This window comes from Arctopsyche grandis, chromosome 3, assembly GCF_051622035.1.
Source record: "Arctopsyche grandis isolate Sample6627 chromosome 3, ASM5162203v2, whole genome shotgun sequence".
Taxonomy (NCBI): Eukaryota; Metazoa; Arthropoda; class Insecta; order Trichoptera; family Hydropsychidae; genus Arctopsyche; species Arctopsyche grandis.
In genome coordinates this window covers 36,476,001-36,502,356 of record NC_135357.1, presented here as the reverse complement: position 1 = coordinate 36,502,356, position 26,356 = coordinate 36,476,001, and the positions used below count along the sequence as shown (strand labels likewise).

Genomic DNA, 26,356 nt, shown 5'->3' with positions numbered 1-26,356 from the left:
ATATTTCGGATTTATTTATCATAATTTACAAATTTAGTTCAGTCGCGATTTTCTAATCTGAACGGCCATACAAAATCTATATTAAAAACTAGATTCTGTGTCACGGCCTGCACCTTCATCACATAAAATGCGTATGTGCATACGTATGTTGTTAGCCGGGTAGGGTTTGATCATCAACGTATGAAATAATAAATAAATCAGTATGTACGTTCATAGTGTATGAATTTCGCATTCAAATCAATTTAATGAAGTAAGCGCCGTTGGAATTAGTTTTCACAGTAACATCCGAATTCGTGTTTTTCATATGTGCGTCTCGTGGAAGTTCGTGATTTTTATTAAATATAAATTTATTAGTGGATTTTAGTTCAACAAAATTGGAGACTAATAGTTGGCATGTACTATTAATTATAGAACATCTTAAAGAGTCGGTGAATTTTTATTTACAACTTCGATTCCATAGCTCTTCGTTTTATTACAAGCCTCAGCTTGGTTTCGCTTTTTAGCGTCTATTTTTTCATTTTATTTTATTATTTCATTTTAAATACAACCTATTTACATATAATTTAGAATTAAGATGAAAGTATTACAAATCATGATAATTTAAAAGAAGCTAATAAAGAGACTTGTAAAAATTAGGAAAATAAAGACAATCGGAAAAACGTGAAATTTAAATTAACACTATGCTTGAACACTTTAGACAGACAAACTGCGATGACAGTTGCCAGTATAGCATAAGGTTCTAAATTACTTTTTATATTTTCTAAATTATTTGAAGAGTGGTATTCATATATCTCTAAGCGTTGAGCCTGTGATTATTGAAAAGATGTTAAATAATAACCATTTATGCAATTTTTGAACCGGCCACAACTGCATTAAAAATTCATTAAATTATTTTAATGAATTACAAAAAAATGGTTGTGATCAAGATAAGATCCGAGGTATTGGGATTTTAGTAAAATATGATACCAGTTGTATGGTTCCTGTAACGAACCACGTAACTCGTTTCCTAAGCACCATTTCTTCGAAATTATTTCTATAATGAACGGGTAAAAGGGATATGTGATCTTACTATATATTGATATATGGTATATGTAAGATCGGATTGACTAATTTTAAATTTTTATTGTATCAGTATCCATTTGGACATTTGACGATTTTAACAAATAATCCCATCCATTTCGAAATTAATACGACAATTTTTGAATTGCAGTAACGAAAATATTGTCATGACCGAACAGACGTTTAAAAATATTGGTGGCCCTGAAAAGGGCCGTTTGATTGTGGGAAAACAGACTTGTGTGTCGCTTATGCCTTCTTTTCGGTCTTCTTGGGTAACAAGACGGCTTGGATGTTGGGCAGAACGCCTCCTTGAGCGATGGTCACTCCGGAGAGCAATTTGTTCAATTCTTCGTCGTTGCGGATGGCCAGTTGGAGATGGCGGGGGATGATTCTGGTCTTCTTGTTGTCGCGAGCGGCGTTTCCGGCCAACTCGAGGACTTCAGCGGCCAAATATTCCATGACGGCGGCCAAGTAGACGGGGGCTCCGGCTCCCACGCGCTCCGCGTAATTGCCTTTCCTCAGCAGACGATGGATCCTGCCCACGGGGAACTGCAGACCAGCTCGGCTGGAGCGCGACTTTGCCTTTCCCTTCACCTTGCCTCCTTTACCACGGCCGGACATGACGAGTTGGAGTTGTGTGTAGCGACGGAGTGAAAGCGAGCACGGTGCGGACTAGCGCACGGTGCGAGAGACGGCGAGCGAATGACAAAAATTTGGATCCGCGTGTATTTATCAACACGACCGCAACGTACACGCGTTTGTGCAATACAGACATCTGCCGTCGACGCGGAGGGGCGAAGTAACGATAACGAAAATTTTGCAGTTTGAAGCTCATTCTGAAGCGTTCTCTCGTATTGGCAGCGTCCCTTTGGATCACTGCGATACACGATGCCGCCCAAGACTAGTGGAAAGGCCGCCAAGAAATCTGGCGGCAAAGCCCAGAAGAACATCTCGAAGGGGGATGGAAAGAAGAAGAACAAGCGCAGGAGGAAGGAGAGTTACGCCATCTACATCTACAAGGTGTTGAAGCAGGTGCACCCCGACACCGGCATCTCGTCGAAGGCGATGAGCATCATGAATAGCTTCGTCAACGATATCTTCGAGCGCATCGCCGCCGAGGCTTCTCGTCTCGCCCACTACAACAAGCGCTCCACCATCACCTCTCGCGAGATCCAGACCGCAGTCCGTCTCCTGCTTCCAGGAGAGTTGGCCAAGCACGCCGTCTCTGAAGGCACCAAAGCCGTCACCAAGTACACCAGCTCCAAATAAACAATGACGCTTCAGCACCATCGTTAAAAAGGCCCTTTTCAGGGCCACCAATATTCTTTCTAAATCAAAATTTGGTTTTAAAATGAGCAATTTCTTCATTTGCATATTGGTGTTTTTTTTTTACAGCACTGCACTTGATGGTGTAAATAATCCTTTCATTCTAATGGATTATCAACTAGCGATTAGCAGTCCCAACTACCTGCTATTTTTTGAAAGCTTTTATTTTTAAGTAGTTTTATGACCGCTTCTCATAATTCTACCTTTTTTTGCTACATAAAAGTGCTGTTATCTTTTTCTTGGCATACAACGCTTTTTTGCAGTTTTTCTACCTAACTAATTCATATATTGTGATCAACGTGATTCAACTGAATAATAAACCACCGCAAGTATTGTTGCCTATACTTTGCACTGCATTTTTTCGTACTTCAATTTCAGGGGTCCCCTGCGAAACATCAATTCCGTTTCTGTACGTCTCGCCGGCTTGGTACTAGGCATACATGAAAAATGTTTAATTAATTGAAATTAATAAAATAAATATTCATGTGGCTGTAATAATAATTAATCTTGGAAGGCACCAAAGCCGTCACTAAGTAGACGACAACGTCCTTACGTTCAAAAAACATCAAAAGGCCCTTTTCAGGGCCACCAATATGCTTAAATAATCAGGTCTCATTGTTATGCGAAATATAATAATAAAGCATACTTTCATCTAATGATGAAAGTGTTTTCAATGTCGTTTTAGGAAATGTATATTATTGTAGACGAAAACGATTCGGGGCATTTAATTTTAAGATCTAAAACGTCACAGAATTCGTGTTTATTATCAATAGGTTAGTAATGATGGCCAATTGTACGGAATATAGAAGGTAGTAATCTAATCGAATCGTATAGTAATTATAATAATTGTCTATTGCCTGCGAGCATGTAAATGTTTCTTTCTCCCCTTAGAATCGTATATCGTGGAAAGGGACCGTTCGCACGATCGGCCGACAAAAACAAAATAATAAATTTACAATATGAATTTAATTTTAAATTATTAATTATGTTGATCCGAATTCCGATATTTTACAGAGTGCACACAGGCCACTAGACGTACAAATATGTACATTCTCCGAGGAATAAAACAAACGACGAAATCACGATTCTCATTTATAACTTTCCTATTCCTTTCGGGAATTAGATACTATATGCTTTCTTTCTCCAATCAATGCACACTAATTTTGTAATTGAAAAAAAATAATTTCGCGTACACGATTTACAAGCCTCTTCCATATTTTTAATATTCAGAGTACTCCTAATTGGCTTAATGATAATAAATTAGAAATAATTCATTCCACCCAGCATTCGTTTTAAAAAATAGACAGTTATAAAGTGGATCATAAATCAAAGGAAACCGATGTTTTAAAATGATTTGGTGGCCCTGAAAAGGGGCCTATTTTGTTGTCGACGTCGATTAATTAGTTTAACCGCCGAATCCGTAGAGGGTGCGTCCTTGTCTCTTGAGGGCGTAGACCACGTCCATGGCAGTGACGGTCTTGCGCTTGGCGTGCTCGGTGTAGGTGACGGCATCCCTGATCACGTTTTCCAGGAACACCTTCAGGACGCCTCTGGTCTCCTCGTAGATCAGACCCGAGATACGCTTGACTCCTCCACGACGAGCGAGACGTCTGATGGCAGGTTTGGTGATGCCCTGAATGTTGTCTCGCAACACCTTCCTATGACGCTTAGCGCCCCCTTTTCCCAACCCCTTTCCTCCCTTTCCGCGACCAGTCATCTTGAATCAGCCAAGTGTTCGTCGAACGAGAGCGAGAAACAGCACGTCCACGCGTGGCGAGCTGCAGCAATCGAGCGAGTTTTGAAGTAGTAGTGGGTAATATTTTATAGATAGTTCCATGGAGTTTACTCCATGCCTATCGATCTAGCGAATTATCTGGGATCCGATTCGCGGTGATGTTGTGGTGCGGGCTGGCGGCTGCTCGCATTGCTGATTTGGATGGCTAGAACACTAAGCATAGGTTAGTGCATTAACTATGGGATACTGTTACGGTTAGTATGGTTAGTTTTATATTTAGAGGCTATAGTATTATGTTAGTGGTTTGGTTAACTTAACTTATGGTTACTGTTGTCATAATATATATTTACAGATTAATTCTATCTATCCTAGTTTAGCCTATACCCATCTTCAAGATGTCGATGGGCCTTTGATTGATCGTGAGTTTGGTCTCACTGAGGGAATTTATCAGAGGGTTGTCTATCTTGCCGAGAGACTTGAAGTAGTTCACGGCAAGTTTGTGTACGTGTTTGTCAAGGTGGTCAATGTTTAGGTCATTGTGAATTATAGTGTTTCTTGTGTACCAGTCGTAGTTGCCCGCGGCACGCAAGAATTTGTTTTGAACTGTCTGTAGTTTGAGTATGGATGTGTTGGAGATGGTAGTGTGAGCCCACACGGGGCTCGCGTACGTGATTTGTGGGCGGATGATAGATTTATACAGCAAGCACTTGTTTTTAAGCGAGAGCTTGCTGTTGGGTTTGCATAGTGGGTAAAGCTTTGACGCAACTGCCCTAGCTCTGCGCACCGCGTTAGTGATGTGGGGTCTCCAGGTTAATTTGCGGTCGATTATTACCCCCAGGTAGCGGGTAGACGTGGTCCAGTTGACTGGTTGGTCGTTTATAATGACGTTTATAATGACTCTCCTTCCGAAGGAAAGGGCGCTTCTTTTATAGCTGAGAAAGTAGCGGTACTTTCTCCCACTCCCCAGCATCCGAGGGCGGGGGTAGTTTCCCCCCCACTCCTTCGGCTGCGGGGGCGTACGTTACAACACCTAAATTATTCTAATACTGTTGACGTGTTAATATCGCACATGGTATATTTTAATTCTTTTTTTATTGATTAATATGCAAAATCAGTGTGCGAAACAAACTAATGCCCTCAGCAAATGCACATATAGCATAGTCAAATTCAATTTCATATCAAGAAATGCTACTGATAGCGTGAGTTTTCATCGACTTACATTTGTTTATTGTAATGTGATTTAAAACGAAACCGATTCGTTTATTAACGTTTGGTAGCCCTGAAAAGCTGTTCGTTCTCAAAAGTATAGGTGAAACAAATATTGCCTACATTTTAAACGTACGCAAGGCAGTAGTTAAAATAATAAATTTTGTAATTATATATCGTAATTGTGTATCCGTTATACAAACGTCAAATATATACATATGTAGCTCAGATGAAAGTCTAGAACCGAAAACTTTGTAAATGGTTTGGTGGCCCTGAAAAGGGCCTTTGTTGTTGTTGTCGATGTCAATTGATTTGTTTGTTTAACCACCGAATCCGTAGAGGGTGCGTCCTTGTCTCTTGAGAGCGTAGACCACGTCCATGGCAGTGACGGTCTTGCGCTTGGCGTGCTCGGTGTAGGTGACGGCATCCCTGATCACGTTTTCCAGGAACACCTTGAGGACGCCTCTGGTCTCCTCGTAGATCAGACCCGAGATACGCTTGACTCCTCCACGACGAGCGAGACGTCTGATGGCAGGTTTGGTGATGCCCTGGATGTTGTCTCGCAACACCTTCCTGTGACGCTTAGCGCCCCCTTTTCCCAATCCCTTTCCTCCCTTTCCGCGACCGGTCATCTTGAATCAGCAAAGTGCTAGACGAGCGAGAGCGAGAAACAGCACGTCCACTCGGGGCGGGCTGCAGCAGGCGAATGAGTTCCAAATCGTAAAACGACCTTATTTATAGTAATACGGTCAGGGATAGTACACCCAAGTTTGGTTGCGAGCTGAAATATTCCCGGTTATTTCACCGTACACGTTTCACCGTGCGATCTTTTCAACGCACTAAATTCAATTTATTTACATCTATCGGGTCGTATTGGGTGTGAAGAGCACAAGGACATACCAATCGTTTGTTTGTTTCTTCAATCATTTCGTGTTTATAATGTGCATTTTGAAAAGCAAACTCTTCGTTTGTGGTATTTTGATATTTAACAAAAAAAAAAAAAAATCGTATATTATTTACATATCCCAATTTTAATAATACAAAATATTAATAGATTCTGATAAATTTAATAATTTCTAATTCAATTGAGAATTATACGATTGCTAATTTGACCGATTTATTACCAAGCGAAAGTACGATATTTGTTGAGCCATTCCTTTTCGTAATTTTTCTAGTAAGCCTATATTTGCTAAATTGCTGTTGTGAAATGTCATCCTTTCAAACAAAACATAAATTTATTGAACAAAATTATATTTATATACATATATGTATAATAAATAGACAACTGGTATATAGTTTTCCATAATAAATTAATTTTTAAATACAAAATGATTATAAATAGCATTATTCAAATAAAAAAAAAAGTCCAACCCTTCAGGTAGACGGACTAAGCTTGCAAAATAAAAGTGACCGTTCCGCCGTTTACTTTTTACAAATAATAAATAGAAAATAAGACGATGTAATAAACATAAATATGGTTATACTCACATTTTATAAAAAAAATCATATGTGACCAATCCATAAATTTATTTATCAATGAATTTAAGGAATATGTATAAGAAGTGTCAAAAACAAAATTCTATACTATTGAACGGCTTTAATAACGTTTTTATTTAAGCGCTAATATAGGGAATTCCACATTCAGGCCACCGGATGTTCAATTTGTTTTTTAATATTACTCAATATCACTATTAAAATTACAAACATTAAATATGACGAGGAAATAATTCAAAAGGTCAATATTCCTTAAATAAAATATCGATTTAAAGAAAAATACTTCTTTCAGCTAACGAGTTGTAACCAAAAGATTATCGACTCTATGTAAATTAGGTTCGATGATTATTGCCCACAAAGCGCTCGCCCAAAAGTCACTTAAATCTCTATAACGAAAAATCAGGCAGCCGAAAAGTCCATCATACCAACGATAACTATCAACGAGAACTTGAGAGCCAAATATTCCATATTCACGATTTTTATGGCAAAAGTTGTCTTTTGGACGATCGCAATGTGCGTAATAATCTAATTACTACATAAATAATACAAATATAAATTTTTGACTTGATACATTCAGTCGTATGAAAAAATTCACAGCAATTTTGGCATTTCTAAGAGGAAAAAATCCCAATTCGGGTTTATCGAACTTGTTGGTTTTTTATTTACAAATGAATTCAAAATTCATTCTAGATTTTTTTGTGAAGAGCAATCACATATAAAAAAAAAATAGTAGAAGAAAAATTGAACAAGAGTAAACTGCCATTTCTGGTGTATGTTCTTCATTTTATTTCATATGCTACTTGGTATTAAACTATAACTTCCAACGGTTAAATAAAGTAAGGTAAAGCTTTGAGGCAATGGTCAACAGCCTTTCGAGAAACTGAGTAAACCTTTCTTTAAAAAAAAAAAAAGATTATTGGGTAAAAGAAAACTATTTTTTTTTTATCAAGGATGATTCCAACTACTGAACATTCTAAATTTCGAAGGAAACTTAAATAGCCTCGAAACTACAAATAAAAGTGCATACCACTTTTGGTGAGTAAACGGATTATTGCGGAAATTGCGATTGCACGCACAACAATCGTTGACACATAAATCACCAATACGGAATATCTGGCACTTGAATTATCGTAAGTACAATATTACACAACCGTACTTACGATTCATGAAGTTTTTGGGAGCCAGATGTGCCATGATCAAAATTTTAGTGACGTGCGCGAAATCGCTTGTTACGGAATATCGAAGGAAAATTACGTAAATATTGACGTACATTAAATAGTAAAATTTATTTAAGAATTCTAACATGTGAAAATTTTAAGCCTCGACTCCAATGGTTTACAACACCTGATCATTTCATTTCGTGATCGTGCGCCATTTTTTTTTTGTTTTAAAACAACTTCTAATGCTTACAATTTTACCATTCAAATTAAATTCAATTTGAATTATCACATTTTGTTATTTTTATTACTGTATATATGCGAAAAAATTTACTTTTATGAAATATAAAATTTTTTTGATCTTTTAAAAATGTATCGACAAGTAATCGTCAACTCATACATATACATGCTTGAATCACATTAAATTCAATTTGAATTTCAAGTACAATATACACATGTATATTGTACTTTAAATTCAACTATAATCATATAATATACATATATAATTTATAAACATGTCTCCCATAATAAACATTATGTAATTTAGATTTATAATTGTAGCCTCAATATTTTAATTGATTTATTTGTATAATTATTTACTATACTGAATATGTATATATCTTTGTAACGTGGGGTGAAGTGGGTGGCTTTGACTGAACAGGGAAAGACCAGCAGAGATGGGAGTCTAAAGGAAACGACAGTTCTCAGAGAAAGCTGTGGTCCGACTCGACTTCCGAAGGAAAGGGCGCTTCTTTTATAGCTGAGAAAGTAGCGGTACTTTCTCCCACTCCCCAGCATCCGAGGGCGGGGGTAGTTTCCCCCCCACTCCTTCGGCTGCGGGGGCGTACGTTACACTGCCCTCTCCTTCAGGATCGGTCGTCTCGAGCGATTTATTAATGTACAAAAGCATATACAAACAAATACAAGGAAATACAATAAATAAACAAATACAAGGAAATACAATACGGGGTTTTAATTTTAGATCGGATCCGGTGTTGCGAGGTATCGCGCTAATCTGTTGACGTGCACCACCAGATACCGGGAGTTCCCTGTTTCCCGGCGGATCCGATAGACCACGTCGCTGATCCTCTTAATAATCCGGAACGGACCTTCCCAAGGGGGCTGGAGTTTAAGGGTGCGACCGGGCTTCTTGGCTGGGTTGTGCAACCAAACGCGATCGCCCTCTTCGTATCGTGGTTCCCAGATCCTCCCGTCGTAAGCCGCTTTCATTCTTTTATGCGTCTTCTGGAGGTGTTTCCGAGCGAATTTGTGCGTTTCCGCCATCCCTTCTATGAGATTTTGGACGTATTTGTGGGCTGATTGCTCGGGTATACTGTCCGGGGGTCCGCCGTAAATAAGTTGGGGCGGAAGGCGCATTTCCCTGCCGAACATCATCAGGGCTGGCGACTCTCCTGTCGCGTCGTGTGGGGTTGAGCGGTAAGCCATGAGGAACGGGGACAGCATCGTGTCCCAGTCTCGTTCTGCCTCCTCGTCGTAGTAGGACAGGAATTTCCGGAGGTATCCAAGTAGAGTGCGGTTTAACCTCTCGATCATCCCGTCCGACTGAGGGTGGTAAGGGGTCGTCCGAGTTTTGCAGATGCCCAATTTATCCAGCGTTTCGGCAAAGACTCGGGCTTCAAAATTACGGCCTTGATCGGAGTGCAGTTCTCGAGGTGTGCCCAGTTTGGCGAAGACATGGGTTACTAGGGCTTCCGCTACCGTTTCCGCCTCTTGGTCCGGTAAGGGAATGGCTTCTGGCCACTTTGTGAAGTAATCAGCGGCCACTAGCACGTAACGGTTCCCCCTATTGGTAACCGGTAGTGGTCCCAATATGTCGATCGCCATTCGGTCCATCGGTGCCCCTGACACGTATTGCCGCATGGCCGCCCTGTTCCTCGTATGTGGTCCGTTTTGCGCTGCACACCTGGGGCATTTTTCGCACCATTTTATAACGTCGGGGCGGCATGTTGGCCAGTAGTATCGGCGGCGGACATTCTTTAGCGTTTTATTGACGCCGAAGTGTCCGCCAGTCGGGGAACTGTGCATCTCCCATAGGATTTCATTTGTGTGGCTCTCGGGAATGACCAATTGCAGGATCTGACGCTCGCCGTTTGGGCTTTCCCATCGCCGGAAGAGCTGACCCTGGTCGACAGTTAGTGCGTCCCACTGGGCCCATAGAATCCGAACTTCGGGTTCTTCTGCCGAAACTTCTTCCCACAGTGGTCGTCTCCCGGACTCTTTCCAGGCGATGAAGCGTGAGATTGTGGAGTCGGTGGCCTGGGGACTTTGTGGGTTCCCTAGAGTGACGAGTTTAGCTTCGGGTGCTATTTGCTCACTCTCTATTTTCGCGCATTTCGGGCAGTCTGGGTCACATGGACGTCTAGAGAGGGCGTCGGCGTTGCCGTGTTTCTTCCCTGCTCGATGCTGTACGTCCATGTGGTACTGTCCCAGTCGTTGCAACCAGCGGGCCCATTGACCTTCAGGTTTTCTGAAGCTGCGGAGCCACGTCAGTGCGGCGTGATCGGTTCGGAGTGTGAAGGGGCTTCCGTACAGGTAGTGGTGGAAGTGCTCTACTGCGTCGACGATGGCGAGCAGCTCTTTCCGGGTGACGCAGTAGTTCCGTTCCGGTGCCTTCAAGGTGCGACTATAGTACCCGATCACCTTCTCCTCGCCGTCTTGAACTTGGGAGAGCACGGCTCCGATGGCATGTTGACTGGCATCCGCGTCCAGAATATAGATTCCCTCGGGTCGGGGGAATGCCATTGTTTCCGCATTTGTCAGAGCGTTTTTGAGGGCATTGAAGGCATGCTCACAGTCTTGGTCCCACGTGAAGACTGTTTTCTCCTCCGTGAGACGATGCAGTGGTTTCGCCGTTTGCGCAAACCCTTGCACAAACCTCCGGTAATAGGTGCAGAGGCCTAAGAAGCTGCGGAGTTGTGCCTTCGATTTGGGGGTGGGCCACTCTCTCACGGCTTTTGTCTTCTCTGGATCCGTGCAGACGCCGTGGGAGCTGATTTTATGGCCAAGGAAGCAGACCTCATTCCTAAACAGCTGGCACTTCCGCGTATTTATTTTGAGTCCGACCGCAAGTAGGCGTTTGAGGACCGTCTGGATGTGTTCCAAGTGGGCCTCTGGGGTCGGACTATATATGATGATGTCGTCGAGATATACCAAGGTTGATCCGGTCAGGTCGCCGAGAATGTCTTCCATTAGCCGGGAGAATGTGGCAGGCGCGTTGCAGAGGCCGAAAGGCATGACACGGAATTGGAACAGACCAAATTCAGTGGTAAAGGCGGTTTTTGGTCGGTCTTTCTCTTCGACTGGGACTTGCCAAAAACCACTCTGCAGGTCCAACGTCGAGAAAAATTTGGCACCCGCGAGTCTGTCCAGAACGTCGTCCATTCGTGGCATCGGGAACGAATCTTTCGTTGTCACGGCGTTTAACCGACGATAGTCAACGCAGAGGCGCAACTCGCCGGTCTTTTTCGTGACCAATACGATGGGGGAGGCCCAGGGACCGGCTGCTGGTTCGATGATTTGTCTTGTCAGCAAGTCGTTGATGAGGGACCGTACCTCTGTCTTCTTGTGCAGCGGTATTCTGCGATGGGCCTGTTTGATGGGGGCGGCGTCGCCGCTATTTATTCGATGGCTCCCTTTATGGACTTGGCTTAAGTCCCGTTCGCTTTGGGCGAAGGCTTGTCGATGCTGGAGGAGGGAGTTGACGATCGTCGACCGTTTTCCAGGTGGTAGGTCGATGATAGCAGCGTCCAGTTGGCGGGGCAGGTCGTCTTGTCGCTTTCCGTTCAGTTCGTGTCTTTTTATTTCCTGACACGAATGGACTGAACTTACTGGTCGATGGGGCGCAATTTCGTTCCGGAAAGTGACCCTTGTCGTGGTTCCTCCCAGTTCGACGATCGTATTGAGGTGGCGCAGGAGATCCATCCCCATGATGACCTCTGAGGAGAAATCAGTGACGGCAAATTTCCATCTCGCTTGTGTGCCTTTAATTGCCAACGTAGTCTCGGCCCATACGTAGATCGCTACGTGTCGACCGTCTGCGACTCGTATTCTTTCCCTTTTGTCGTTCACCCTTTTTCTATGTTCGCGGGGAATTTTGGCGAACAGTTTGCTGGAGATAACGGAGACGCTTGCCCCGGTATCCAACAGTACCCTACATGGTACTCCTCCGATCTCGCCTTCGGTGTCCAATACGAAAGGTGAGTCGCCGACGCTCCCTAACACTGGGACGGGCTTTTCTTCATTTTCGATGATCAGTCCTGCCCGTGTGGAACTGACCATTATTCTTTTCCCGACTGGGATCGCACCTCTTCCTCGTCGGAGGCGTTCTCGACTGCCCGTACCTTCGGACAGTTCCGCCCGCGACATTGTGGGCTTCCGCAGTTTCGGCAGTTCCTTTGCCCTTGCCAGGGCGGTCTGTTGCCGTTACGGCCCTCCGCTTGCCAGGGAGGTCTGCTGGCGTTTCGAGCTGCGGTATTGAAGTGAGGCTGGTGGTCTTGGGCTGGTCTGTTGGCCGCCCCCCTCCCTTGACTCCTCAGCCGTTTCGCATCCCTCGCGTGTTTTGCGAGCCGTAACAGCTCCTGCAGTGGGGTCTTCGGATCTGCGGTGAAGACGGCAGCGCGGATATCCTCGTCGTGAAACGACAATATGAGGAGTATCTTGTCCAGGACGTCCAACGGGATAGGCTCTGGAAAGGCCTCCATCCTTTTTCGACGGATGTCCGCGAACCGAGCTTCTATGTCGTCGTTGTTGCGGATCGACGGGGAAATTAGGTCACGGAATGCGTCGTACGGGTGTGGCGAAGATTTGAAGCGCTTCACCAGCCTCTCCCTCAGCTCCTCGTACGCTTCGTACGCTTCTTTCGGTACTTCGTCGATGAGGAATATTCTCGCTTGACCTCGTAGAGCGAGAATGAGTGAGTTTGCCGTCGGTTCGCAGCGTAGGGCTCGTGACACGATTTCAAATTCGCGGATGAATCGTTCTACGTCGCCCGTTCCGTCGAAAACAGGAAGCTCGGTCGGTTGCTTGTGGATGGTGCTTCCTAGCATGGGGTCGGTGACAGGTCGTGGAGTAGCGTCGTTTCTGCATACTGATGACGAGGGACTCAGTGTGCTCGCCGGAACCGCTGGGACCCTCGTTGAAGGGCTTGCCGGAATCGCTGGCGTGCGTGTTGTGGTGTCCCTCTCGAGAAGCGCGACGAGTCGCGCCATCTGCTCCTCCAGACGTTCCACACGTGATGGATCGTCCAACTGGTGAGGAGATGCCTGTCTCCTTTTTGGGGGCATCTTTGCGTGGTGTATTCCTTTTGCGGCTCAGGTCAAACACTTCTGACACCAGTGTAACGTGGGGTGAAGTGGGTGGCTTTGACTGAACAGGGAAAGACCAGCAGAGATGGGAGTCTAAAGGAAACGACAGTTCTCAGAGAAAGCTGTGGTCCGACTCGACTTCCGAAGGAAAGGGCGCTTCTTTTATAGCTGAGAAAGTAGCGGTACTTTCTCCCACTCCCCAGCATCCGAGGGCGGGGGTAGTTTCCCCCCCACTCCTTCGGCTGCGGGGGCGTACGTTACATCTTATTTAAAAAGTACATATATATTTAAACTGTTATTTAGATTTTCAATGGAATGTTATTATATAATTATAGAAAAAATAATATTTCAATCTAATTGCATATATAATGAACTTAACACATGAATATATATGAATATTCATAATAATTTACTAAGAATATCAATTGCAAATGTTTATATAAACAAACAAAAATCAATAAAAAATTGAAATGTTCAGTGATTCTTTTTATATATTTTTAATCAAATATTGTTTGGATTTCTATGTATTGATATTTAAGTTAATAAGCAATGTTTTCGTTCTTCTTTAGCCGGGAACATGTGACGTTGAATACATTCATCATACTGGCGAACGTTGTCAGAAAACCTACTTAAAGTCTAATAAAAAGAAAATTAAATTGAATAAATTTAAACATTCTATAACAGTGATAAATAAATTTTAAAGATAATTTCCATATAAAGATATTTCAATAAATAATGAAAACAATAAGCGTCAAGTATTAAAGACCGATGTAACTGTTCCGTGTGTTACGATTGGTCGTTTCAATGATGTCCTAATACGTTATTTGAATACTTGCATTGTTGAAATCTTTTTGAAATGGTTGATTGAGTATTTGAGAATTTAATGAAATAGTGACATAGATTGTAAGTTTATTAATTAGGTTTTTATTTCACTTTTAATGACACTTCCCGTAACGAATAGATTGCATTCCCAAATTGAAACGGTCACTAATTGCGCATAAAAATATGTTTCCCGTTGCAGTATTAATATTCAGGAAGATGAAATCCACGTTTATGAATACCGCTTTATATATGCTGATTAAATTAAACAGTTTTTTAGAAAATTGGCAATTTTGGGACGAAGCGAAGTAGAAATGAGAACGATTTGATGAAGAATCTGAACAGGGCGATCGCGTAATTTCGGCGAGCTCCGTCGAGCGCTCAATGCCCGGATCGTGCAACGACGAAATTCACTCGCGTCTCAGCTCGAAACGCTCGCTCTCAAACTCTGTCTTCAATCCTCAAACTGGAAACAACTAAAATGGCAGACACCGCATCTCCAGTCGCAGCCTCTCCCGCCCCGGTGACTCCGGCCAAGAAGTCCAAAGCCGCAGCCGCCGCCAAGAAGCCTCAGAAGAAGCCCACTCATCCCAAGACCTCGGAAATGGTCAACAACGCTATCTCGGATCTCAAGGAAAGGGGTGGATCCTCACTCCAGGCCATCAAGAAGTTCATCTCGGCCAATTACAAGGTGGACACGGACAAGCTGGCTCCCTTCATCAGAAAGTACCTGAAGGGCGCGGTCGACTCTGGCGCTCTGGTTCGCACCAAAGGCAAAGGCGCTGCTGGAAGTTTCAAACTGGAGGCCAAAGCGAAGGGCGCCCCCGCCGCTAAGAAGACCAAAGCCGCCCCCAAGAAAGTCGCAGCCGCCGCTAAGAGCCCCGCCAAGGCAGCCGGACGCGTGCAGAAGCGCAAACCCGCCGCAGCTAAGAAAACTACAGCCGCAGCAGCCAAGCCCAAGAAAGCCGCTGCCAAGAAAACGACTGCCGCCGCTTCTCCGGCTAAGAAGGCCGCCAAGTCTAAAACCCCCACTAAGGCCAAGACCACCACGAAGCCCCCGACAAAGAAGCCCAAAGCGCCCAAACCCAAGAAGGCCGGAATCGCCGCCAAGAGCAAGGCCATCAAGAGGACGGCCGCTAAGAAGTAATCTCGCATTACTACGACCAACGCCAATTGACGTAAAACTCAATCTAAAAAGCCCTTTTCAGGGCTACCAACCTCTTTACATAAACTTGGTTAATATTTTGACAATCATCAAAGAGCTAAGTCAATGACAAGGTATTATAAATAAGCAATAAATGCAAAATATCTTTGTTATAATGATATTTGACTTTATATGACTTCCACTGCTGCGCAGTTAAATTAGTATTCTTGGATTTTGCAGCGTGGTAACGGGGGGTAATTAAATCAAATCAAGTAAATTTTTTTTTAATTAAAAAAAATCATTCTCAACGCGAACTGAAAAGTTAAAAAATGTTATGATTTATTATATAATTACGCCGAAATAGTAACAGTTTCATGTACATACATATTTAGATTAAAACAATTTCGGTTTTATTAGAACCATTACTTTTACAATGGTATCACACAATTTCCGTTTTAAATTATTTTTTTCATTAAATTATCTTATAATAATGATGTAAATACATATGTACTATATTAAATATTAAATGTTCATAAAATCTATCGCTAAAAACCAAAAGTGTCGCCGGATGTAACTTTAAAGGATATTTAAAAAACGAAATAAGTGCATAATTATTAATATAGGGCCATTGATGTATAATACATCAATGTATAGGGCGGATGTTTTTGTAAACACAATAAACTGCTCCATTAGTCTTTAAAACAAGCATGGTTTTTCTAATAAATTAGCAGTAGAGAACCATTTTCTGTGCGAAAAACAACTGCACTTAACCTAAGAGCTGGTACATATTTGGCGGTAATTCAGTGTTATGTCAGTTTTTGGAGTGGAATTAGAATACCCATTGAACCATTTCTTTTGCATCGTATGCTGACATATGTGTCAGCATAGATATGTTGAAATATAATCATATAATAATCTATATATGCAAAGAATGAAAATTAAACTACTTTTAATTTGTAGTTAAATTAATTTTTATATACACTAAACGGACACCGAAACAAACCGGACGCATATCAGTGTATTAACAGGCTTCAATTCAGAGAAATTTTAATATTACATTTCTCTGCTTCAATTACAAAATGAACCTTTTCAGGGCGACCAGACTGTTTAATAACACTGTTCGACAAATGACGACTTTTTTTTTGGTTCAGAGACGAGATAAGACTTTTCTTATAGATTTATGGCCAGTGAACACGAATCTGGTAATAAAAAATGTTGATTGGCTGAAATGGTTAAGTGGGAAAAAATACGTACTTTTGACTTTTGATTTGAACTGGATGACTACTTAGAGAGATTTGAAAGCTGAAAAGTACTACAATTGAAAGATAAAATACTCGACTATAGATTGCAATATTCATTTTGAACAGGAAATTGACAGATTTTGAGACATCGACCGAACAACACTAAGATAAAGAAAAAATGCGCGATTTAAAAAAAACACATATCTCCGAATCTCGAGCCGATCAACATATTTATAGATCTATAAGAAAAGTCATATCTCGTCTCTGAACCATTTTTCGTGTCGAACAGTGTAATTGAATCGGTTTCGTCTGAAATCATTGCAATAAATAGCGCTTCATATAATATATACAGATGTAAATCGATAAAGACTCACGTTATTAGTAGCATTTCGTCATCTGTAATGATATGATATGGAATTTGTACATGCTATACATATTTATATGCATTTACTGGGGGCATTAGTTTGTTTCGCAAACTTTTATTTGTCTTTTTAACTTAATAAAAAGGATTCAAATATTAGTATTATAAGAATTTAGATGTAACTTCCTGAATATGAAAAAAAGAAACTGTGATGGGCATGGTTTTTACAAATTCTCATTAAATGAACTCTCGAAAATTTCTAATTTGTTGATTAATTATTATTTATTACAGCCAAATAATATGTATTTTATTCAATTCAAATAATTAACCATTTTTTTATGTATATAGTACCAGGACGACGAGCCGTATAGAAACGGAATTGATGATTCGCAAGGGGACCTCTGAAACTGAAGTACATTTAAATAATTGCAGTGGTTTATTATTCAATTGAATTATCGAGTTGACCACAATATATACATTAGTCAGGTAGAAAAAGATAACACCACTTGTGTAGAAAAAAAAGGTAGGATTGTGAGAAGCGATTGTGAAACTACTTAAAAATGAAAAAGCTTTATAAAAACGCACTAAGCTGAGTAGGCATTATAATTAAAAAAAAATAGCAGGTGTGAAAAAATGAAGTACAATAACAAATAAAAAAGTAGGTAGTTGGGATTAATAATATCGCTATTTTACACCAATAATTACAGTAAAAAATATCAATGTGCAAATGATGAAATTGTTCATTTTAAACCAAATTTTTGTTTGTAAAGAGTATTGGTGGCCCTGAAAAGGGCCTTTTGATGTTCTTCAACGTTAGAATGTTGGCGTCTACTTGGAGCTGGTGTACTTGGTGACAGCTTTGGTGCCTTCAGAGACGGCGTGCTTGGCCAACTCTCCTGGAAGCAGGAGACGGACTGCAGTCTGGATTTCGCGAGAAGTGATGGTGGAGCGCTTGTTGTAGTGGGCGAGACGAGAAGCCTCGGCTGCGATGCGCTCGAAGATGTCGTTGACGAAGCTGTTCATGATGCTCATCGCCTTCGACGAGATGCCGGTGTCGGGGTGCACCTGCTTCAACACCTTGTAGATGTAGATGGCGTAACTCTCCTTCCTCCTGCGCTTGTTCTTCTTCTTTCCATCCCCCTTGGAGATATTCTTCTGGGCCTTGCCTCCAGATTTCTTCGCGGCTTTTCCACTCCCCTTCGGTGGCATCGTGTATCGCAGTGATCCAAAGGGACGCTGTCGACACGAGTGAACGCTTCAGAATGAATTTCAAACTGCTAAAATTTCCTTCTGGTTACTTCACCCCTCCGCGTCGACGGCAGATGTGTCTGTTTGCGCAACCGCATGAACGTCGTGGTCGTGTTCATAAATACAGGTCGAAACAAATTTTTGTCATTCGCTCGCCGTCTCTCGCACCGTGCGCCAGCCCGCACCGTGCTCGCTTTCACTCCGTCGCTACACACAACTCCAACTCGTCATGTCCGGCCGTGGTAAAGGAGGCAAGGTGAAGGGAAAGGCAAAGTCGCGCTCCAGCCGAGCTGGTCTGCAGTTCCCCGTGGGCAGGATCCATCGTCTGCTGAGGAAAGGCAATTACGCGGAGCGCGTGGGAGCCGGAGCCCCCGTCTACTTGGCCGCCGTCATGGAATATTTGGCCGCTGAAGTCCTCGAGTTGGCCGGAAACGCCGCTCGCGACAACAAGAAGACCAGAATCATTCCCCGCCATCTCCAACTGGCCATCCGCAACGACGAAGAATTGAACAAATTGCTCTCTGGAGTGACCATCGCTCAAGGAGGCGTCCTGCCCAACATCCAAGCCGTCTTGTTGCCCAAGAAGACCGAAAAGAAGGCATAGACAACGAACTTCAATCGATAACGGACTTTCCGACTATTCGCATATCCAACGGCCCTTTTCAGGGCCACCAACTTTTTTTTAAATATCTATTCGGTCTATTTATTTTCACTACTGCAATTTCAATTTACTTTCTAGGTGCAATGCTTTAAAAAATCATTGCCCACACAGATATGCTGAATCGATTTGCAATAATGCCAAATTATTGTTTGCATCTTGAGAATGCACATTTTATAACAATATAAAATAAAAAAATTAAACTTGAATGGGCTGTTTTATCTATAAATTTCTTTACTTGTTCACGGGTAATAATGGTGAAAAATAATTAACATTTGGGGATGCGTTTCAACTGATCAAATACATTCCATAGTACTATGTACTATGTATGTATCTTAAATCGATTATTTGAAATTGTAAATTTAATATGTAGTTACATACCAGATACTGCAATTATTGTTCATTGCTTATATATGTATGTATGGACATGAAATTTGGTCGCAAATCTTTTCACGTGAAGAATAATCGTGTTGAATATATTCTTCGGGTCTACGTGACGAGACAGAATGTTAAACGACAGAAAACGCAAATATCGGAAGGCAAAGATCGTCCAGATGGATTCAGATGGTAACAGATGTTAACAGATAACAGATGGATTCCAATCATCCAGAGTGAAGGGTTGATGCTGTCTAGTAGGGATCCCAATCGAATATTCGAGTATTCGAATTGTTCGTCTGATTTTTCAGCCATTCGTTATTCGAATATTTTATCAACTATTCGAATATTATTCGTGTATATATTTATTTATCAACTAAATTCACAAAATCAATATGAAAAGAATGAATACGCAATAATGAAAATATGAAAATGAAAATAATACGATATATAAAATAAAAAATTGAAATTATTATTGGCTGTAAAAACGAGGTGGAATTCAATGGCATCTATGATAAGATCATTCATTCAAATTTATGCTTGGTACATATGTAATTACCTTTTTTTTTTTTGCAATTTTCGAATAGCTCTTGATTTACTATTCGATATTCGAATAGTTGAAGTCGACGAACATTTGGGATCCCTACTGTCTAGCCAGTGCAGGTCTTACACACTATGGCTGGCGCCCTCAGGCAATTTTCCTCTAGGCGCCCCTTGAAAAAATAATTGAAAACAGATTTTCCCTCCTCCTTTTTCCGGGCTTGGGACCGGCAGTAAAGTGGTTAACAAAGTTTCCCAACCCCACTGGCGGAGTTAAAAATAAATTAATTAATTAAAAAAAAATATATTTTAATAAATAAAAATAAATTGTGTTGGTGAGAACTGCAGGAAAGTTTTCCTAGTGTTTAATTATTACATTAAATAAATAGTGAATTTGGCATTTTTCTAAAGTACAATATTCTAAATGAATTATTACTGGTGTAACGTACGCCCCCGCAGCCGAGGGAGTGGGGGGAAAACTACCCCCGCCCTCGGATGCTGGGGAGTGGGAGAAAGTACCGCTACTTTCTCAGCTATAAAAGGAGCGCCCTTTTCTTCGGAAGTCGAGTTAGACACAAATTTCCCTCCCCTAACCCCACCCACCCAACAAACCAACATCAACACCAGCTGGAACCCAAACCAAAACCAAGACCTTTCAAATCGGATGAGCAAAATCGAACAGTCCATTGAGTCGATAAATGCCATCCTGATCATGCTCACCCGACAGAAAAAATGACTTGTTACCTCAAGATCGTTTACTGGAACGCTTGCAGCATACTCTGCAAGCGTGTCGAATTCGAGCAATTTCTGCTCCAACACTCCATTGATATCGCACTAGTAAACGAAACTTGGCTCAAACCCGGTAATAGACTACACTTCTCAAACTACACTACATACAGAAACGACAGAATAGGCAAAGCCGCCGGCGGCACTGCCATATTCATCAAACACACGATCCAACACAACTTGGCCCCGCGGCCGATCACCACAGGAATAGAACTGACGTCGGTAGAAGTTTGGACCAACACCGGCACCCCACTCATCCTCCACGCAGTCTACAACCCTCCAAATCAACACTTAGTCACCACCGACTTAGACAACATATTCAACACCAACAAAGCCACCATTGCCGCAGGCGACCTTAACGCCAAACATTCCAGATGGAACAGTCGAGCCACTAACAATAATGGGAAAATTCTCCTTAGTTATTCCCAACTCTCAAACCCAAAAGTCTCCGTCACGGCCCCAGATGAACCCACAAGAATCCCCATTAACTTCAAAGGTAGACCTGATATCTTAGACATCGTTCTTACTCAAAATTTTCCAGGTGCGCAGTCCTTGACTGTAGTAAATGATCTCTCTTCCGACCATCACCCGGTCATACTAGAACTCACCAACACCCCCGTAACTATAAACCCCATCCTCCGAAGTACCATATCTTGGGAGAAATTCTCAACTCTCCTTCATCACACCGTCACTTACCCCCACTCGATTCACACCACCCAAGAGATAGACTCGGCTATTAACGTACTCACTGACGAAATACAGTCAGCCCTAGAAGCCAGCACCACCACCACTCCCCACTCTCCCCTGCACCCGCAAGCTTTACCACCCGACATTCGCGATCTTATTCGCCTTAAGAATAGAGCTAGGAAGGCATTCCAAAGAAACAAGGACCCAATCCTCAAACAGCGAATGAACAGACTTCAACAAGACGTTAAAAACGCCTTGTGGCAACTACGAAACGACAACTGGGATACCAAACTCAGAGCGCTAGAAGACGGACATAACGGTTTCTGGAAACTGTCAAAAATCTTCAGAAGCAACGGCAATAGGATCGACAGGATCAAAGTTGGAGATAATTTTGTCTACTCCACCGCCGATAAAGCGGAAGCCCTAGCTGACAGTCTCCAGGACCAATTCTCGCTCTCAAACTCTAATCTGCAAAGCGACTTTTGCCAAATGGTTGAAAGCTCCGTCAATAGCTACCTCGAAAACCCAGCCCCAGTACCCATTGTCGCCACTTCGCCGCTTGAAGTCCAAAATATTATCAAAAGCATCGCCGCCAAAAAGGCCCCTGGCCCTGACGGAATCTCCAACAAAGCTCTAAAAGAACTCCCTCAAAAAGCCATCGCTGCACTCACAGCTATACTAAATGCCACCAACAGAATCTGCTATTTTCCGAGTCAATGGAAACTCGCTAATGTCATTCTCATCAGAAAACCCTACTCGAACCCCTCCCTCGCAACAAGTTACCGACCAATCAGCTTGCTATCCTCACTGAGTAAGATCCTGGAACGGATCCTAATCTCAAATCTCAACAGCGAAATCGCAAAAATTGACCTTCTTCCCAAAACACAATTTGGTTTTAGACCCCAACATTCTGCCGTTCACCAGATTCACAGAGTTGTTGAAACCGTTATAGACGGCTTCGACCACAACATGTCTACTGGAGCAATCTTCCTAGACATTTCCAAAGCTTTCGATAAAGTCTGGCACTCTGGCCTCCTTTACAAAATGATTGCTGCCAACATCACCCCCCACTCAATACGATCCATCGCATCCTTCCTAAGAGAAAGGAGATTTCAGGTCAAACTCAAGGACCGCATTTCAACTCAGCGAGGCATCTCCGCTGGCGTACCCCAAGGCTCCATCCTCGGCCCCACGCTATTCAACCTTTACACACACGACATACCCACTCCTACACATAGGTACACAAACATCGCACAGTACGCCGATGACACGGCCATCTTAGCGAGCTCCGTCGGCCCCAAGGGAGTCTCACTCGCCCTCCAGAAGTACTCGGACCAACTGGTAGCGTGGTACGATAAATGGCTGATGAAAATCAACCCGGATAAAAGTCAGGCAATATTCTTCTCCAGACGCAAAAAACGGTGCAAACCAGCCAAGCCAGTCATTATAAACGACCAACCAGTCAACTGGACCACGTCTACCCGCTACCTGGGGGTAATAATCGACCGCAAATTAACCTGTAGACCCCACATCACTAACGCGGTGCGCAGAGCTAGGGCAGTTGCGTCAAAGCTTTACCCACTATGCAAACCCAACAGCAAGCTCTCGCTTAAAAACAAGTGCTTGCTGTATAAATCTATCATCCGCCCACAAATCACGTACGCGAGCCCCGTGTGGGCTCACACTACCATCTCCAATACATCCATACTCAAACTACAGACAGTTCAAAACAAATTCTTGCGTGCCGCGGGCAACTACGACTGGTACACAAGAAACACTATAATTCACAATGACCTAAACATTGACCACCTTGACAAACACGTACACAAACTTGCCGTGAACTACTTCAAGTCTCTCGGCAAGATAGACAACCCTCTTATAAATTCCCTCGGTGAGACCAAACTCACGATCAATCAAAGGCCCATCGACATCTTGAAGATGGGTATAGGCTAAACTAGGATAGATAGAATTAATCTGTAAATATATATTATGACAACAGTAACCATAAGTTAAGTTAACCAAACCACTAACATAATACTATAGCCTCTAAATATAAAACTAACCATACTAACCGTAACAGTATCCCATAGTTAATGCACTAACCTATGCTTAGTGTTCTAGCCATCCAAATCAGCAATGCGAGCAGCCGCCAGCCCGCACCACAACATCACCGCGAATCGGATCCCAGATAATTCGCTAGATCGATAGGCATGGAGTAAACTCCATGGAACTATCTATAAAATATTACCCACTACTACTCGGAAGTCGAGTCGGACCACAGCTTTCTCTGAGAACTGTCGTTTCCTTTAGACTCCCATCTCTGCTGGTCTTTCCCTGTTCAGTCAAAGCCACCCACTTCACCCCACGTTACACTGGTATGAATTATTTCAAGTTTTATGGAGTGATTGAGCCATACAATATAACTGTATAAATGAAAGTATTGAATTTTGACATGTTAGATTGCATATTATATATTTTCTTGAAATGTTCATTATGAGTGTAACAAAAGTAGATATAATGATAAAAAAGAGCCACATGTTAGGGTTTTTTGCAGACACAGTTTGTCCCTTATATTTAGATATGTTTTCACAGCCTTTCGATTTTCCTGGCGAATTTCTCTAGTCCACTGTATTCGATTTGCTGGTCTTCTTTTAGGTACATTTTCACTGTTCTGGGAGAATAAACAATCTGCAGTATTATTAATGGTATCTCCATCTAAAACATTATAAATAATTGTACTAGTTCAAGAACGTATTATTTACACAGTTCATTGTGATTTTATTGATGTTAATAAATTTATCTCCTGAGTGATATCACATTCATAATAATATAACATCATCAGTGATTATGTTTTCTTTTTTCAGGTATCTGATAACGGGAAATTCAATTCGATCGTTCGGCTTTAGCTATCGACTAGGTTTTTCAACACTTTTCAACTAGGGTGTTGTAAAATATTGTATCGGTAAAAGAGGGTATTGTAAAGGAGTCAGTGCAATAATTTGGTAAAAATTACAACCTACAGTATTGCTACAACCAACCGCAGAAAAATGGAAAGAGGTGGCATCAGAATTCGATGCTCTATGGAACTTTCCCAATTGTGTGGGTGCATTAGATGGCATTAAATGCCGGGTCCAATTTTTACAATTATAAAGGCAATCATTCAATCGTATTACTGGCGTTAGTAGACGCACAATATAAGTTTTTGCCAATAGATGTGGGTACATATGGAAGAAACAGCGATGGAGGTATATTTGACAAATCAAATTTAGCTAAATCGCTTAAGACAATCCTTTAGTTCCAGGAACTGAACCTCTCCCATACGTTATAGTAGCAGAGACGAGGCATTTCCGCTAAAGCGGTATCTATTACGGTCTTACAGTAGAAATTCAATAGGAGGTAATGAACCAATTTTTTTTTTAATTATAGGCTTTCTCGCGCAAGAAGGAGTGGAGAATTTTGGTATCAAGATGGAGAGTGTTTGAAAGAGCAATACCACTTCACGGATATGGTTGATAATCTAATTCTGGCAGCATGCTGTCTTCACAATTATTTGGGAGCATACAAAATTAGAGATATTAACCTAAATTCGAATGGAGGCACTAACTAACACATGTTGATCAACCAGATATAAATAATATACACAGATCATTTGATATTCGAGAAAAATTAAAGGATTTTTTTGTGTCATCTGCTGGATGTGTTCCATCGCGCCCTAACAAATGTCAGTTGGTAAGCAGAGTTGCCATCACAATTTTTTTATGCAGTACACATGGTGACAGCTGACAGTTGATAGAACTGCCTATACATATTTCGTTCACAAATATAAAGTAAAAAGCTCACCACGTCGCTCATCTCAGTCACACGCTTGTCCACAATTATTTAGTTTGTTTCCCATATCAATTAAACATGCCTTTAGAGTTCGTATTAAGTGAAAAAGGCAAGCAGAAATTGTGCTTCGAAAACTACCTGTTCCTTCAGGACAAAACGATCCAGCAAAAATGTGATAAATATAGTAGATTCACGTGCCGCGACAGAGTTATAACTACCGATGATCCCGATACCGATACCGAGATCCACCCCATTTCCTGCTGTCTCGAGCATTTTCTGGCGTGCGAAATGCAGTGGCAGCTCAATTGCCGTCCATATCAAACATGAAAAGAACCATTAGAAACGCGAGGACCAAAAAAGAAGGAGTTCCAACGAACCCTAGACAAGAGAAGAAATCGTCTTACCACACGAATACACAGTTACCGAAACCGGGGAAAATTTCCTAATGTTCGACTTTGGGCCTGTTCCAAACAGAATTATGATATTTTCGACATTAAGAAATTTAAATTTGCTGGCAATGTCGATACATTGGTACGGAGATGGTACATTCAAAGTGGTATCATCATTTTTTGAACAATTATTTACCATACACGGGTTGGAAAACAATGTGGCGATACCAATGTATGTATATGCTTTATTACCAAATAAAACGCAGCAGACGTACGTCACATTGTTTAAAGAAGTGAAAAAATTGCTTCCGGGCTCAAATCCGTCACTAAGATCAATCATGACTGATTTTGAAGTAGCAGTCATAAATGCCGTCCGATCCGAGCTACCACTCACTGTTCATCGTGGTTGCTTCTTCCATTTCAGTCAATGCATATACCGACGGAAACAGGAAAGTAGCGTACAAACAAGGTACCAAGAAAATACAGATCTGGTACTGACTCAAAATGCTGCCGGCTTTGGCGTTCGTTAAAGTGAACGAAATAGTTGCCACGTTCGAATATTTATTAAATACATCAACATTCCCTGAAGAGATCCAGCGTGTCGTCGATTACTTCGAGGATACTTGAATCGGCCGCCCGCAATCAGGACATTAGCGGCGCCCGCCGTATTTCTGTTTTGAAGGTATGTAAGATGGCCTACCAAAAACAAATATATATATATTTTTTTTATGTATATTTACAAATGCAAATTGTAAATGTAAATGTTTTTGAACAAATGTCGCATTGGTATGATTTTACCCCAGTATGAATTATGTGCACTAAGACTGTATTTCATAGTAAAAGTTCTAGAACAAATATCACATTTGAGTGGCTTTACCCCAGTATGAATACCCATCCATGTGTACATTGAGATTTTTTTTCTTAGAAAAAGTTTTTGAACAAATGTCGCATTGGTATGATTTTACCCCAGTATTAATTG

The 26,356-nt window shown here is 41.8% G+C and overlaps 7 protein-coding genes across 7 annotated transcripts; 3 read left to right on the top strand and 4 right to left on the bottom strand.

The window, feature by feature from the left end:
* Positions 1-1,274: 1,274 nt before the first annotated feature.
* On the bottom strand, positions 1,275-1,680 carry LOC143909328 (histone H2A-like). The gene has a single exon (XM_077427249.1). The coding sequence runs from the start codon at positions 1,678-1,680 to the stop codon at positions 1,306-1,308; it is 375 nt and encodes a 124-aa protein (XP_077283375.1). The 3' UTR covers positions 1,275-1,305.
* Positions 1,681-1,946: 266 nt separating this feature from the next.
* Positions 1,947-2,333, top strand: LOC143909327 (histone H2B-like). The gene has a single exon (XM_077427248.1). The coding sequence runs from the start codon at positions 1,948-1,950 to the stop codon at positions 2,326-2,328; it is 381 nt and encodes a 126-aa protein (XP_077283374.1). The 5' UTR covers position 1,947; the 3' UTR covers positions 2,329-2,333.
* A 1,457-nt stretch (positions 2,334-3,790) lies between these two features.
* Positions 3,791-4,163, bottom strand: LOC143909330 (histone H4). Its single transcript, XM_077427252.1, has one exon. It carries the CDS (start codon positions 4,100-4,102, stop codon positions 3,791-3,793), a length of 312 nt encoding a protein of 103 aa, XP_077283378.1. The 5' UTR covers positions 4,103-4,163.
* A 1,464-nt stretch (positions 4,164-5,627) lies between these two features.
* Positions 5,628-6,017, bottom strand: LOC143909331 (histone H4). Its single transcript, XM_077427253.1, has one exon. It carries the CDS (start codon positions 5,956-5,958, stop codon positions 5,647-5,649), a length of 312 nt encoding a protein of 103 aa, XP_077283379.1. The 5' UTR covers positions 5,959-6,017; the 3' UTR covers positions 5,628-5,646.
* Positions 6,018-14,572: 8,555 nt separating this feature from the next.
* LOC143909323 (histone H1-like) lies at positions 14,573-15,283 on the top strand. Its single transcript, XM_077427245.1, has one exon. It carries the CDS (start codon positions 14,602-14,604, stop codon positions 15,265-15,267), a length of 666 nt encoding a protein of 221 aa, XP_077283371.1. The 5' UTR covers positions 14,573-14,601; the 3' UTR covers positions 15,268-15,283.
* Positions 15,284-17,694: 2,411 nt separating this feature from the next.
* LOC143909480 (histone H2B-like) lies at positions 17,695-18,075 on the bottom strand. Its single transcript, XM_077427478.1, has one exon. The coding sequence runs from the start codon at positions 18,073-18,075 to the stop codon at positions 17,695-17,697; it is 381 nt and encodes a 126-aa protein (XP_077283604.1).
* A 265-nt stretch (positions 18,076-18,340) lies between these two features.
* On the top strand, positions 18,341-18,751 carry LOC143909056 (histone H2A-like). The gene has a single exon (XM_077426947.1). It carries the CDS (start codon positions 18,344-18,346, stop codon positions 18,716-18,718), a length of 375 nt encoding a protein of 124 aa, XP_077283073.1. The 5' UTR covers positions 18,341-18,343; the 3' UTR covers positions 18,719-18,751.
* The last annotated feature ends 7,605 nt before the right edge of the window (positions 18,752-26,356 follow it).

What these genes read in the sequence shown, in the direction of transcription:
- LOC143909323 (XM_077427245.1), top strand. Translation starts at nt 14,602, where the DNA reads ATGGCAGACACCGCATCTCCAGTCGCAGCCTCTCCCGCCCCGGTGACT.
- LOC143909330 (XM_077427252.1), bottom strand. Translation starts at nt 4,102, where the DNA reads ATGACTGGTCGCGGAAAGGGAGGAAAGGGGTTGGGAAAAGGGGGCGCT.
- LOC143909328 (XM_077427249.1), bottom strand. Translation starts at nt 1,680, where the DNA reads ATGTCCGGCCGTGGTAAAGGAGGCAAGGTGAAGGGAAAGGCAAAGTCG.
- LOC143909327 (XM_077427248.1), top strand. Translation starts at nt 1,948, where the DNA reads ATGCCGCCCAAGACTAGTGGAAAGGCCGCCAAGAAATCTGGCGGCAAA.
- LOC143909480 (XM_077427478.1), bottom strand. Translation starts at nt 18,075, where the DNA reads ATGCCACCGAAGGGGAGTGGAAAAGCCGCGAAGAAATCTGGAGGCAAG.
- LOC143909056 (XM_077426947.1), top strand. Translation starts at nt 18,344, where the DNA reads ATGTCCGGCCGTGGTAAAGGAGGCAAGGTGAAGGGAAAGGCAAAGTCG.
- LOC143909331 (XM_077427253.1), bottom strand. Translation starts at nt 5,958, where the DNA reads ATGACCGGTCGCGGAAAGGGAGGAAAGGGATTGGGAAAAGGGGGCGCT.